Source organism: Schistocerca gregaria, chromosome 2 (assembly GCF_023897955.1).
Source record: "Schistocerca gregaria isolate iqSchGreg1 chromosome 2, iqSchGreg1.2, whole genome shotgun sequence".
Taxonomy (NCBI): domain Eukaryota; kingdom Metazoa; phylum Arthropoda; class Insecta; order Orthoptera; family Acrididae; genus Schistocerca; species Schistocerca gregaria.
This window is the reverse complement of record NC_064921.1, coordinates 728,971,852-728,987,334: the sequence shown is the minus strand read 5'-3', so window position 1 is coordinate 728,987,334 and position 15,483 is coordinate 728,971,852. Positions and strand designations below refer to the sequence as shown.

Here is a 15,483-nt window from a genome sequence, read left to right as displayed (position 1 = left end):
ACTGAAGACCACAACAATGACATGGAACACATTGATTTTACCTCCAGACAGCAAGATATTATTTCCAAGAGATTTATTTTACTTACATTTGGACCTATCCTCCCAACTGTCAGAAGATGTTTGGGAGTGAGCAAGTGTTCTATGTGGGCACTACTGGGTTGATCATGTAGGCATATGATTACCAGACAGCCCTCAGAGTTTGCTTGGCTCTTACAGTGTCAGAAGCAGATGCATGTCAACACACTTTCAAGTAACGAGTTGGGTGGACCCTCAGTGGCAGTGTTAAATTTTGCTCCCCCTCCAAGTAGACTCCTGGTTAAGGAATTTATCTGCTCTGAAGAACAACTATTACACAGAATCCCTGAGGATCTCGCAGAAGATATTAAGCAAGAAGTGTCCTGCACATTACATCAGAGTTGGTCACTGTAGGACAACAGCTCTTCTGGAGAAACAGCAGCTATTTGTTCCCTTAGGAATAGTGACGATATAGGTTTACCAGCTAACAAGGGGAATATAACAGTTGTTTTGATAATGAATGATTATGTAGTAAAAATGAATTCATTTCTAAATTAACCAGCTTACAGAAGATTAAATACTGACAACACTGAAAGGATTAAAAACAACACTCAATTTTTGAAACTAGCTTGTTGTCAGAAGATTTGTGCAAGAAATTTCATCTTGGTGCTGCTGTTACACCAAGGTTGTAAAGTCTGACAAAGATACAATACGCAGGAGTACCCACACGCACTGTAGCTAGCAACTTGGGTGTGCATATTTACAACCTGATGAAGTACTGAACATCTATTCTTTGCCCATGTATTGACATACTCTCTCTCCTTTCGGTGGATTTTATTAGATGGTTGAAACATCTGAGGCTGGTCCTCAGGATTTACTTGTCCAGTTTTGACAGTGGTACCTCCACCTGATCAATATCTGATGTAGAGTTGTCACCCAACATATCAATGCAGTGTTGTCCTTAGGTCTTTGGTATGAAGGGCAGGTGCTATTTCCAGCACTGATGACTAACACAGGAACCTGCAAGCTTGGCAGCTGTGTTTAAGAAAAATGGTTACCCAGAAAAGCAGATTCATCTGGCTACGGTCCGCGGCTCGAGGTCTTGCGGTAGCGTTCTCGCTTCCCGCGCACGGGGTCCTGGGTTCGATTCGCAGTGGGGTCAGGGATTTTGTCTGCTGCGAGATGACTGAGTGTTGTGTGTCCTAGTGGCGTTAAAGAACTTGTGGAGCATCGGCCGAACTGCCCCCGCGAGGGGTCTCCTGGCCACCAATGCCATACGCTCATTATTATTCGCTCCCATATTTTATTTTCTCAGGCTTGTCTGACATTTGGCATTACCCCCCAAAGGCCTCACACTTAAAGTTCTCATCTCTGGCTGCAACCCTTCTTTCCATCAGTCCCTATACCAGTTTCAAACTGAACAATACATTCCCCTCACCCACCTAATCCTTCACCTACACATCAACTCAGCCAATGAACACACCCGTCAACTCCTATCCTTAGTAAAAGTCCTCAATTTTTCCTCTCCCACATCCACACCGACTGTTCAGAGCATCCTCCTACAGGCCAACCGCAAATTAGAACAGCATGCCACCCTCCACCTCAAAAAACTATCCAATATCCTGGTTTCCCACATCCAGAAAGGCAACTCAATCACCCTTCACAACCTTTCCAGCAAACCTCAACCTCCTCTCATTGCACACAGACCCAGTCTCTCCCATCTACTCAATCTCCCACTTCCAGCTCCACTCCCTCCAAAACCTCAAAATTCCAATCAACACAATCTGGAACCACATCACCCTAATTCAGTAGTTAACGTTTCCTCCAAACCTCTCTCCCAATCCAAAAACTCTGTCCTATCCAAAGGCCTCACCTTCAGCCCCACTCCCAGATTCAACCAAACAGCCCTCGTCAAAGATTTACTATCCTACACTCGTACTCTCTGCTGGAAATATCACTTTGCCACGAAGAAAAATGATCCTAATCCTACTCCCCAAGACACTATCCAAATTGAACTCTGCCTGGAACAGTTCCGTCCTCCGTCACAGCGGGTCCCACCTCCTCTTCCTCAAAATCACCCTCTCCAAACCTTCCAGGAATACCTGACTTCCAGCCTTGCCTCTCAACCTTCTTAAGAAACCTTAATCCTACTCCCAACATCACCACTGCTGAAGCCCAAGCTATCCGTGATCTGAAGGCTGACCGATCCATCGTCATTCTTCCGGCGGACAAGGGTTCCACGACCGTGGTACTTGATTGACGGGAGTATGTGGCTGAGGGACTGCGTCAGCTTTCAGACAACACCACATACAAAGTTTGCCAAGGTAATCCCATTCCTGATGTCCAGGCGGAGCTTCAAGGAATCCTCAGAACCTTAGGCCCCCTACAAAACCTTTCACCTGACTCCATCAACCTCCTGACCCCACCGACACCCGCACCCATACCTTCTACCTTCTTCCTAAAATTCACAAACCCAATCATCCCAGCCGCCCCATTGTAGCTGGTTACCAAGCCCCCACAGAACGTATCTCTGCCTACGTAGATCAACACCTTCAACCCATTACATGCAGTCTCCCATCCTTCATCAAAGACACCAACCACTTTCTCGAACGCCTGGAATCCTTACCCAATCTGTTACCCCCGGAAACCATCCTTGTAACCATTGATGCCACTTCCTTATACACAAATATTCCGCACGTCCAGAGCCTCGCTGTGATGGAGCACTTCCTTTCATTCCGATCACCTACTACCCTACCTAAAACCTCTTTCCTCATTACCTTAGCCAGCTTCATCCTGCCCCATAACTTCTTCACTTTTGAAGGCCGGACATACCAACAATTAAAGGGAACAGCCATGGGTACCAGGATGGCCCCCTCGTACTCCAACCTATTCATGGGTCGCTTAGAGGAAGCCTTCTTGGTTACCCAGGCCTGCCAACCCAAAGTTTGGTACAGATTTATTGATGACATCTTCATGATGTGGACACTCAGTGAAGAAGAACTCCAGAATTTCCTCTACAACCTCAACTCCTTTGGTTCCATCATATTCACCTGGTCCTACTCCAAACCGCATGCCACTTTCCTTGACGTTTACCCCCATCTGTCCAATGGCCAGCTACACTCTTCCATCCACATCAAACCCACCAACAAGCAACAGTACCTCCATTATGACAGCTGCCACCGTTTCCACATCAAATGGTCCCTTCCCTACAGCCTAGGTCTTCGTGGCAAACGAATCTGCTCCAATCCGGAGTCCCTGAACCATTACACCAACAACTTGAAACAGCTTTCGAATCCCGCAACTACCCTCCCAACCTGGTACAGAAGCAAATAACCAGAGCCGAATGTGGCTCTCCAGCAGGGATACGACTTCCTTTGATCCTGCCCTGAAATGAGATCCATCCTTCACGAAATCCTCCCCACTCCACCAAGAGTGTCTTTCCGCCGTCCACCTAACCTTCGTAACCTCTTAGTTCACCCCTATGAAATCCCCAAACCACCTTCCCTACCCTCTGGCTCCTACCCTTGTAACCGACCACGGCGTAAAACCAGTCCCATACACCCTACCACCACCACCTACTCCAGCCCTGTAACCCGGAAGGTGTACACGATCAAAGGCAGAGCCACGTGTGAAAGCACCCATGTGATTTACCAACTGACCTGCCTACACTGTCAAGCCTTCTATGTGGGAACGACCAGCAACAAACTGTCCATTCGCATGAATGGACACAGGCAGACAGTGTTTGTTGGTAATGAGGATCACCCTGTGGCTAAACATGCCTTAGTGCACGGCCAGCACATCTTGGCACAGTGTTACACCGTCTGAGTTATCTGGATACTTCCCACTAACACCAACCTGTCAAAACTCCGGAGATGGGAACTTGCCCTTCAGTATATCCTCTCTTCTCGTTATCCGCCAGGCCTCAACCTCGGCTAATTTCAAGTTGCCGCCGCTCATACCTCACCTGTCTTTCACCAACATCTTTGCCTGTGTACTTTCGCCTCAACTGGCATCTCTGCCCAAACTCTTTGCCTTTACAAATGTCTGCTTGTGTGCGTGTGCGTGTGCGTGCGCGAGCGAGCGAGCGCGTGTATACCTGTCCTTTTTTCCCCTTAAGGTAAGTCTTTCCGCTCCCAGGATTGGAATGACTCCTTACCCTCTGCCTTAGAACCCACATCCTTTTGTCTTTCCCTTTCCTTCCTTCTTTCCTGAAGAAGCAACCGTTGGTTGCGAAAGCTTGAATTTTGTGTGTATGTTTGTGTATCTATCGACCTGCCAGCGCTTTTGTTTGTTAAGTCACATCAACTTTGTTTTTAGATATACATTATTATTATTATTATTATTATTATTATTATTATCTGGCTATGCAGTTTGGACCACTCCTTGAGGTTCATGAATAGAAGCGTAGACCTGTTGTCTTTATTTCTTAGTCTGAGAGCATATCTTTTAAGACTAAAAGAACGTAATAGTGTGATCTGTTCACATGCCATGATTACAGAATTGCTCTGCTCTGTCAAGGACAATTTGGGAAGTATAAAACTCTATGTCAATGTGAGAAGGCTTACATCAGCCAGGTGACACACACATTTTAGGACAGGTGTATGGGTAATCAATGTCATATGGGGCTACAACATACCATTAACAGCAAAAAAGTAACAATTTTTGCAATGCAATGGATGAACAAACAATTTTGGTTGTGAAAGACAAATTACTGGTGGTGTATTTCGACAAAAAGCAAATAAACTCCTATGAGAATGCAACTGTCCACAGCATACTGTTCTCCATAGCTAATATACTCTATTCCTTCCTCATTCTTCTTTTAACCTTTGCAGATAAAAGAATTATTTAAAATGATTGTGAGATAAGAAAAATATACACTGAAGATCCACACTTAACCAATTCCAGTTACTGGAACAAATTTTTTATGGACTGTATATTTCACGAGTTTCTGCTACAATTTGGTGCAGTGTAGCACCAAATTTTTATGTTTCTGGCACTTCTAATGTGTATCCAGGTGGCAAATATTATAACAAACATTGTCTCTGAATCACATAAAACATCGAGAGGTCTACCAGTGTAAAAGATTATCGTACCGTGACAAGACCTATCTAGAAACGTGTGACAATAACACATCAATTCAAGATGATGCAAAGTGTGATATTAATGTACACACAAAAGTAATAATAATTAAATTTCAAGAACATCACTTTCAATTTTGTATGGATACAATCTATCATTCAATGCACAATTACATGTAATGTGTGATCTTATATGCATTTCGATCAACCAGTTACCTGGGATGCTTAATGCAATCTACTATCATTCTCTAAACAAATAAGGAATAAAGGGGGCTAGATTAGAATAATCAGAAGCAGAACATTTGTGTATGCTTACAATGGAAAGCTGTCCTGTTGGGGACTACAGGTGACTTGCTATAAAGATGACATCTTTATTGGGGGAGGGGGACCAACAAGGACTTCATAATTACAGAAAACACTTTAGACATTAAGAAATTAACCACCTCCAACAGAATATAGTCCAGTGTTAGTAGCAGTAGCAGTAGCAGTAGCAGCAGCAGGATTAGGAGTAGGAGTGGTGGTGGTGTGGTGATGGTGGTGGTGGTGGTGGTGGTGGTGGTGGTGGTGGTGGTGGTGGTGTAGTCACTACCATCTCTATCACTACAGCCAGCTAGAAATTTTGTTGATCCCACAATGCCATGCAAAGCAAATTTGATTCCTCTGCGTAAAATAAAATTTACGATTTCACATATTTACTATTTAAGGAACAAAGATTATGGACACAACCACAGGTTAAAATATTTTGATTTGCAACATATCCATCATTACACCAAGTCTCACCTTTACCTATCACAGTAACAACTAAGTTGAGTTGTTCAACAAAACAGTTCACCCCAAGTTGAGATGATTTTCCCAAAAGTGTTTCACACAAATTAATGAGAAAATAAATTCCTGGAATTAGTATGTGATCATTATCAACTTTGACATGTAGTACTATTGAGACTGCTTAAAGATTTTTGTATTTATTGCATTATTTCATGATCTGGCTTGACTACTGGCTCACCACAGCAACAAATGAAATAAATCATGAAAAATTTAATGGGAAAAAATCACTAAGGACAGTATCATATACAAAAGTATCACACTGAATCAATAATACCACATCTACTGTAATGAATGCAATTTAAAACAATAAAACATATCAATAGCAGGCATTGCATTTCATTTGCCACAAATGCACTTCATACCAAAAGGTTTTTTTTTTCTAAAATAAAAATAGTACAGTGGAACCTCCCATAGCCCACAATTCGTATAAGGAGCAAAACAAATTCTAAAAACATAACTCGCTTAACGAGTGACAATGATTTAGTGCGACGTCACCACAATATGAGCACATTTCATTGTCGGCAGTGGCATATGAATGATGTCTTTAGCACATCCTGCAGTTTGGGTTTACTGCTCTTTCTGCTACCATCTTAGTCCAGCTTGTGAACACAAATTTTTCTCAACTTGTGTTCATACAGAGTGTGTGTGTGTGTGTGTGTGTGTGTGTGTGTGTGTGTGTGTGTGTGCAGGCAAATTTTAATAACCTCCAACCTCCATAGAAATGTCCCCAAAGATGAAGCTGTAAGAAGACAATCACAAGAGAAAGAAAATTACCTTAGAAATGAAACGTAAAACATTGGAAAACTTTAACACGGTGTGAGTGTTGCTGATTTAGTATGCACACAAAATCGGTCTACATCAACCATTTGCACTATCCTTTAGAACAAGGGCAAGATTAAGAAGACAGATGCTTCCGAAGAGACTGACAAGAGTATCTAAACAACAGTTTCGTATTCTGGACAATGTTGACAGGTTACTCTTTATATGTAGAAATGAAAAGCAATTGCGAGGCGACACTGCTAACGAGATCATCATTTGTGAGAAGGCAAGAATGATTTTCGATGACCTTGTTATGAAGATGCCAGGATCATCAGCAGCCAAAGAAATGTTTTTAGGGGAAGCTGTGGGTAGTTTGAGAAGTTTAAGAGAAAAACCAGGATCCACAGCATTGTGAGGCATGCTGAAGCAGCCAGCTCTGACACAAAAGCAGCAGAGAACTTCATCAGAAACTTCAAAATGATTGTGGATTCTGAGGGTTATCTGCTGCAACAGGTTTTTAGCTGTGATGAGTGGGTCTATTCAGGAGAAAGATGCCGAAATGTACCTTTTTAACAGCACAGGAAAATGCAATGCCCAATCACAAGCCTACAAAAGACAGTCTCACACTGCTATTCTGTGCCAATGCAAGTGACAATTTGAAAATTAAACCTCTACTTGTTTACCATCCAGAAGCTCCACGAGCCTTCAAGAAATGTAGTCAGAGAATGCAGTCGTGTGAGAGTTGTGTTTGCACGAGTAAGATTCTGGAATGAATTATGCTCATTGTGCAAAGTTCCACTGTATAGTATCAAATGAAATTGGTGACTCGGTCGAGGACACAGCATATTGTCTTGGATGTACAGACACTAACAGATGTAGAAGTAAATTCACTCATGCCCCAGCAAAGTATTTGGACCCTTGCTTTTGAGGTCAATGTTTATGACCTGATAGTTAATATTAATAGTAAACTTAGACTTCTTTCAGATGATGTAGTTACCTATAAGAAGTATTGTCTGAAAAAAGCAGTACAAATATTCACTCAGATCTTCATACAATTTCAGAGTGATGGAAAGATGGACAATTTGTTTTACATGTGGAGAAATGTAAAATTTTGCACCCTCATAACTGCAAAAATATAGTATTCTATAATAACAACCTTAGAGAGTCAAGTTTAATCAGACAACCAATACAAATACTTGGGTATAACAGTTTGGGTGTATATGAAATTTTTAACACTCGCATAGGCTCAGTTGCAGGTTAGAAAGTTGGTAGACTTTGCTTTATTTGTACTACATTGGGAAAATGCAGTCAAGATCTCCAGCAAAACACTCGTGCAAACAATCCTGGAATATTACTCTACTTTGTGGGACACATATGAACTATGTCCAACTGGGACCCATACGAACTAGGTCCAACAATTTAATGAAAGTAAACAAAGAAGGGCAGCATGACAATCACAGGAGAATCACGGAAATGCTGAAAACCCTGTGCAATCCTTTTGATTCATAATGCGCCATCTCACCCCAGCACTGATGAATTATGTGATGGAGAAATTGTGGCGAGGTTTTTTCTGCTGAATGTTACACCACTTCTACAGCCAATGGTCCAGGGCATACAGCAAACATTAAAACTGATCTACAGAAAACAATGTTTAAGAATGCTCATCCAAGATGATAGCATTCCTTTAGTAGACAAATAAAAAAGACCAATGTGAAGCCTGTTGTTTCTTGGGCTGCTGAGGCATGGCAGAATATTTCAGAAAATACTCTGAGAAAATCGTGGAGAAAACTGTGGACATCTCTTGAATTTCAGGACAACCTAGCTGAAAATGAAGAGAAAAATTTACTACAAATGATACAGACAATCCCTGGATGTGAAGAACCTAGTGATGGAGACATAGATACGAGGATGGCAGCAGATGGGGCATGTGTGGAGAACCTTACTGACACTGATTTAGTTACTGCTGTTACTCAAGACCAGGAAGAAGTGGACTGCTGTGACGGAAGTGACAATGAATCAAAGTGACAAAGGAGAGCTGGTACCAAACAGTGATGCAGCAGAAGCCCTTGACCTTGCACTACGTTATTTGGAGCAAAAGTCCACTGCTACAACTGCCGATTTGATGTTTATGAGAAAGTGGCACAACTATGCGTCATATAACACACTGCCTTCATTACGCCAAAAAACAATGAGTTTTTGTCATCTAAAAAGTAGGGTTAAAAGGTCCGCTGTATTTTAGTAAGTTTGACAGCTTTTCTTTCATTGTTATGCATTGTTTAAACCTAATGTTTTCTTGGCAATTTTTCCAATACATATTAACTGTACTGTGTAAATTAAAATAGTGTGTATGTACAGCAGTTAACCGCACAGTTTTTCCATACTAAGACTAACATTTTTCATGTTCAGATGAACCAAACGTTCGGAGTACTGGGGTTTGGATTAGCGGGACTCTGCTGGCACGTGTGTGTGTGTGTGTGGGGGGGGGAGGGGGGGGGGGGGGAGGGTCTTTGATTATTCAAGGCCATTCAATTAAAAAACCTATAATTAATAAGGGCATCATTAATTTAGGAACAAATTATCTTTTTCTTTACTAATATTGTAACATCTGACATTCACATGACATACCTTCTTGTCTGTTGCTGTAATATTTATTTTCCCAAGCATCAAACACCATATTGTAATATCTAGGAGATTCAAAAAATTCATGGTACGTGTAAGTGTATGGTGTTGGAAATATCCTTATGAATCTGTAAGCCAAAAAGAGGGAAAAACATATTTAAGAAAACATGAAATTCACATATTAATACACAGTATAATCAAGTGTCTTAAGTAGAATGACACATCATCACATGAGGAAATTTCAGACACATGACAATACGAAAACAAAATAACTTATACACAAGTGTTCTATTTCTAATGGTCCCTGGATAAATGCTTAGAAATGTATTCTAATTCATGAAAGGGTTTCAATTTTGATCGATTCTTTTATCTTTTGTTTGGTCATGTTAAATATTTACAGTAGCATGGAATAATTCTACCGTGTTATAAGTGTCTCCATGGTTTCAGGAGATAGCTGCAAAAACTCTACAAGACATACAGAAAAATTGACCTAGTGCGACTAGGACTTGTGCTCTGAGGGTCCAACAGAAAATTAATTATGTGTATATTATGAGAAGGAAAGTTGCTACTCACCATGTAGCAGAGATGCTGAGTACTCAGATAGGCAGAACAAAAAGGTTCACACATTTAAAGTTTTTGGCCAATGGCCTCTGTCAACAATAGACACACTCACACACACACACACACACACACACACACACACACACACACACACGACTGCAGTCTCAAGCAACTGAAACCACAGTTGCCTAAGACTGCAGTCCTGTGTTCGAGTTGCATTTGTGCCCGCGTGTGTGTGTCTTTTGTTGACAAAGGCCATTGGCCGAAAACTAAGTGTGAAATCCTTGTTGTGCCTATATGCGACTCGGCATCTCTGCTATATGGTGAGTAGCAACTTTCCTTCTCATAATATTGTTACACTTCATTCTGGATTTTCCGTTGTTTAATTATGTATATACATAATTCACTCATCCAGGGAGTTGAGAATCATGACCGTTTTAGCCCACAGTCAATATCTATATTGGCAATATACTGGTCCTAGGAATTCCAAGACGTGTGTGTAATTTGGGTGCAATTGCTACAAAAATTCCTGAGATGCCACAGTTTATGATTCTAAGTCAATGGGAATTACCCTATAGGTTTTGATGAGCAAGTTTGCGAGTATCAAAATATGTGACATAAATGACCGTATATTTTGACTGCACTGACTTAGAAGCTTAAACTTTTTACATCGCTAAGCAGCTGTAGACCTTAAGAATGAGACAAATTTCAACTGATACACCTATCTTTCCCTGAGGAAAAGCGGACTTGACAGACAGACAAATAAGCAATCCTGTAAGGGTTCTGTTTTTACCAACTGAGGCAGGCTTTCCAGAAAATTTAGACAAATCATTCTTCCATATTGTCACACAAAATTATGAAAGAGTGCTGACAAGTAATATATCTACATTTTTTTATGTGAAAACTCTTAAAGCTTTCTAAACAAACAGAACTTTATTAACATTCTAAATCTGTATTCTTCATTTCTAGATATTTCTCAACAGTCATTCTGGTAACAAACTCATTTCTCCTAATGAAAGACCACTTTATTGATAATGTCACTGTATAATATTTGATTATGTTGACAAAACCACAATCTCACGTCGGCTTTGCAATACTTCATCAATATCAAAGAGAAGTCCTCGAATGTTATCTTTAGGTTTTGGAAGTAGATGAAAATCAGATGAAGCCACGTCGAGACTGTATGGAGGATGATTGATGACTGTGAATGCTTGGTGTCGAATTGTTGGAGCAATCTTGTGTGGACTGTCATTGCCATACTGAAGGAGAGGGTGCTCCAAGAGTAATCGAATTTATGCTTTCAGTTTCCCGAGAGTCTCACAATAATACCTTTAGGCATGAATTTCACATGCAACACACCTTCAACATTCCAGAACATTGCGAGTATGACTTTGCCTGCTGATAGCATGGTCTTTAACTTTTTTGGTGTCTGTGCACCTTTGCGGAGAAAATCCTCTAAAGCTCTTTTGTTTTCAGGGTCAAAATGGTGAAACCACCATTTATAGCCTTTCACAATGTTGTTAAGTAACTCATCACCATCACGTTCATAACGAAAAAGAAATTGTTGAAAGTTCATGTCAGGAATAAACATTCAAGGCACCGAACGCGCACACAGTTCTCTGTGTTGCAGTTCTGCAATGAAGGCCTTCACACACACTTGTGATCTGCCACACTTACCCGAGACCTGTGTTTGTGTTATATGATAATTTTCTCTAATGGGTTAATCAACCCATCACTGATGAGTCTTGCTGGTTCCCATACTTGGTTGCCCACAATGAGCTTTGTCACACACACTTCATTCTGAGCACAAACTACCCAATGTCTTATCACCAGTGTCAGTACAATCATCGTCATATGCAGATTTCATTCTTCTATGGATTTCATTTTGAGGAACTTTTTTGCAGTTTGAAACTTGATTACAACAAGCTGTTTCTCACGCACCTACACAGTTACATTATACACCACCATGTTACATGCTACAATTCATAACCCTTTAGTGAGGTTCAAATGGCTCTGAGCACTATGGGACTTAACAGCTGTGGTCATCAGTGCCCTAGAACTTAGAACTACTTAAACCTAACCAACCTAAGGACATCACACACATCCATGCCCGAGGCAGGATTCGAACCTGCGACCGTAGCAGTCGCACCCTTCAGTGAGGGTTGCAACTTGTGTCAATGAAGCAGTAAAGTTAACCGAATAATGTGCATTACATTTAATACCTCAAGCAATATTCAGGATAGAGTAAAAAGTTCGGATTCGTTCCAACTGTCGCCTAGAATCAGTTCACACCAGTAGACAGGCAACCTAATGAACAGATTTCCAACATGGGTTGCTGTTGCACCTTTCCAGGCAATTTTTGTCAACAACTTCAATGAACTGCACGCTTGTATTGATATTTGCCACATTACAAATGGTACCCCTACTGTGCACCTGTAATGTCATGGAGAGTTGCCCACAATAAGTCTACTACAACCTACAATAACTGTCCATTCTTTCATTAAAAAAAAATTGTCACATCATGCAAATCACTTACAGAGTAGATAATTGAGGCTATGAGCAATCACTGAGAACTGTGGCCACCAGTATCGTCTGAATATTGTTTCATAAGCAAATCAGCATATGCATATAACAATAATATGAGGATTAAATGAAAACTAATGCCTCCACCTTCATTAATTGGATTTGGATGGAAATATTTTAATAAATCAAATGCAAAAATGATCCTTAGAAAGTGATCTTTAATTACCAATATTCACTTTTCCACATAATCACCAGCCAACTGGATAAATTTCTGCCAATGATGAACAAGTTTTCTGAATCCTGTCCAGAAGACGTTGACATTTTGTTTGCGGAACACAGTCTCAGTTTTCTCAATGTCTTCATCAGCAGCATAATGATGTTCCTGCAGATCGTCTTTCATTATGAGGAACTATTGGACTGTTTGGAGGATACCATATGATGGTGAGATTCAGTCTCTGAAATTTTGCTGTGTTGGCACATGAAGTGTGTGGTTTGGCATTGCCAGGCTGCAGGAAAACATTTCCCTTTTCCTTTCAGACCCTTGTTAGCCATCATTCCAGAGTTTGCAGTGTTGTGATGTAATGCTCTGAATTTACTGTTGTTCCACAATCAAGGAAATCAACATGGATAACACCATCTGCGTCCCAGCACACTGTGGCCACGATTTTTCCAGCTGAGGGCTGTGTCTTTAATTTCTTCTTCAGCGGCGAGTATGTGTCGATATTACATAGACTGACGTTTTGTCTCTAGGTTGTAACGATGTACCCACGTTTCGTCTCCTGTCACAATTGAATGGAGAAAGGTGTCAGTTTCATTCTCATAACGCGAGAGGAGTTCCTGGCAAATTTCAAGTCTGTGCACTTTCATTTCAGGAGTCAGCTTCCGGGGTACCCATCATGCACAGATCTTCCGATAGCCAAGCAAAGCAATAATGCAACCCACACGTTCTTGTCAAGTGCCGATTCTGCTTGCAGTTTCTCTCTGAGTGATGCAATGATTGTTCTGAATCAATCTGCCAACATTTTGCTTGTGAAACTCGGTGGTTACTGTCACAGGACGTCCAATTCTTTGTATATCATGCAGGTCAGATGTTCCTGCCTCAACATCTTTAAATTTACTCACCCAACAACGTACAGTACTCACATCAACACAATAGCCATAAACTGTTTTCATTCTCTGATAAATCTCTTTTGGGGTGACACCTTCTGCTGTCAAGAATTCAATGACTGCATATTGCTTAAATCACATTGACCGACCATCTGCGCACGGTTTCATACTTTACAATGTAACAACCGTTCAATGCTAAGGCTTCCCACCAACTGGAGCTGTAGAGAAGAGGCTACGGAACAAGCCAACACCTGCTGCCAACTGTTGAAGAGTTACAGAGGTGTAGGCATTACTTTTCAGTCAACCCCTCGTAGAATCTGCATGAAACAAATCAGCACTTGCCCTAGTTCATTGTGCGAATGTAAGTGTGCTTGTTTGTTCTGCATATCCTCCTACAACACTGGACTGATTTCAACCATACTTGGTACACATAACTTATTGTCTGGAAAAATGCACTGTGGGGGTAGAAACCACCTACCTCTCTGAGGTGGGGGTGACAGGCTGATAAGTAGAGGGGAGAGGTTGGAGATGGACAGGGGGATGGGGAAACTGGGGATGGACAGCTCCTTACTGTAATGTAATGGCACAACGAACAAATAACAGCTAAAATGCCACACAGGATTCTTCTATTTCCTGGTATCTTTTAGTCTAGTCAAACAATCTTAAAAATGGTGGTTAATTCATTGTCATCCAATAATGCAGTTGTAGCGACAATGGACACCCAAGTACAAAGTATACAGGAAAGTTTACATGTTCAATGAAATGAATAATGCACCTCAAATTCAACACAAAACTAAAATCTATATCTACATCAATACTCTGCAAATCACATTCAAGTGCCTGGCAGAGGGTTCATCGAACCACCTTCACAATTCTCTATTATTCCAATCTCCTATAGCATGCGGAAAGAATGAACACCTATACCTTTCCGTACGAGTTCTGATTTCCCTCATTTTATCGTGGTAATCGTTCCACCCTATGTAGGTCGGTGCCAACAAAATATTTTCGCATTTGGAGGAGGAAGTTGGTGATTGGAATTTCATGAGAAGATTCCGTGGCAGTGAAAAACTGCCTTTAATTTTTAATGATTTCCAGCCCAAATCCTGTATCTTTTCTGTGACATTCTTCTTCCGTATTTCGTAATAATACAAAATGTTCTGCCATTCTTTGAACTTTTTCGATGTACTCCGTCATTCCTACCTGGTAAGAATCCCACACCGTGCAGCAGTATTCTAAAAGAGGACGGACAAGCGTAGTGTAGGCAGTCTCCTTAGTAGGTCTGTTACATTTTCTAAGTGTCCTGCCAATAAAACGCAGCCTTGGTTAGCCTTCCCCACAACATTTTCTATGTGTTCTTCCCAATTTAAGTTGTTCGTAATTGTAATAGGCCTACCTAGGTATTTAGTTGAATTTACGGCTTTTAGATTAGGCTGATTTATTGTGTAACCGAAGATTAAGGAGCTCCTTTTCGCACTCATGTGGATGACCTCATACTTTTCCTTATTTATGGTCAACTGCCACATTTCGCATCATTCAGATATGTTTTCTAAATCGTTTTGCAGTTTGTTTTGATCTTTTGACGACTTTAGTAGTCGATAAACGACAGCGTCATCTGCAAACAACCGACTACAGCTGCTCTGATTGTCTCCCAAGTCGTTTATATAGATAAGGAACAGCGAAGGGCCTATAACACTACCTTGGGGAACATCTGAAATCCCTTATGTTTTACTCTATGACTTTCCGTCAATTACTACAAACTGTGACCTCTCTGACAGGAAATCACAGATCCAGTCACATAACTGAGACGATATTCCCTAACCATGTAATTTCACTACGAGCCGCTTTTGTGGTACAGTGTCAAAAGCCTTCCGGATATCCAGGAATAAGGAATCAATCTGAAATCCCTTGTCAATATCTTGCAGAGAAGGCACTGATTGTTTCTTACCACTAACATAATTCACATACGACCAGAATCTCTTTGGATTTTCTGCCAGGT

General features: G+C 41.1%; 1 protein-coding gene across 11 annotated transcripts in view; it reads right to left on the bottom strand.

Annotated features, from left to right (window-relative positions):
- The window catches only part of LOC126334859 (tubulin monoglutamylase TTLL4-like), a 189,593-nt gene that overhangs the window by 46,481 nt on the left and 127,629 nt on the right, over positions 1-15,483 (bottom strand). For all 11 annotated transcript variants that reach the window (XR_007564781.1, XM_049997533.1, XM_049997529.1 and 8 more), the window contains exon 15: positions 9,303-9,424. Coding sequence is in view for 10 of the 11 variants with exons in the window: in XM_049997533.1 (XP_049853490.1) it covers positions 9,303-9,424 (122 nt within the window). In the remaining variant the exon portion in view is untranslated. The remainder of the gene's footprint in view (positions 1-9,302; positions 9,425-15,483) is intronic.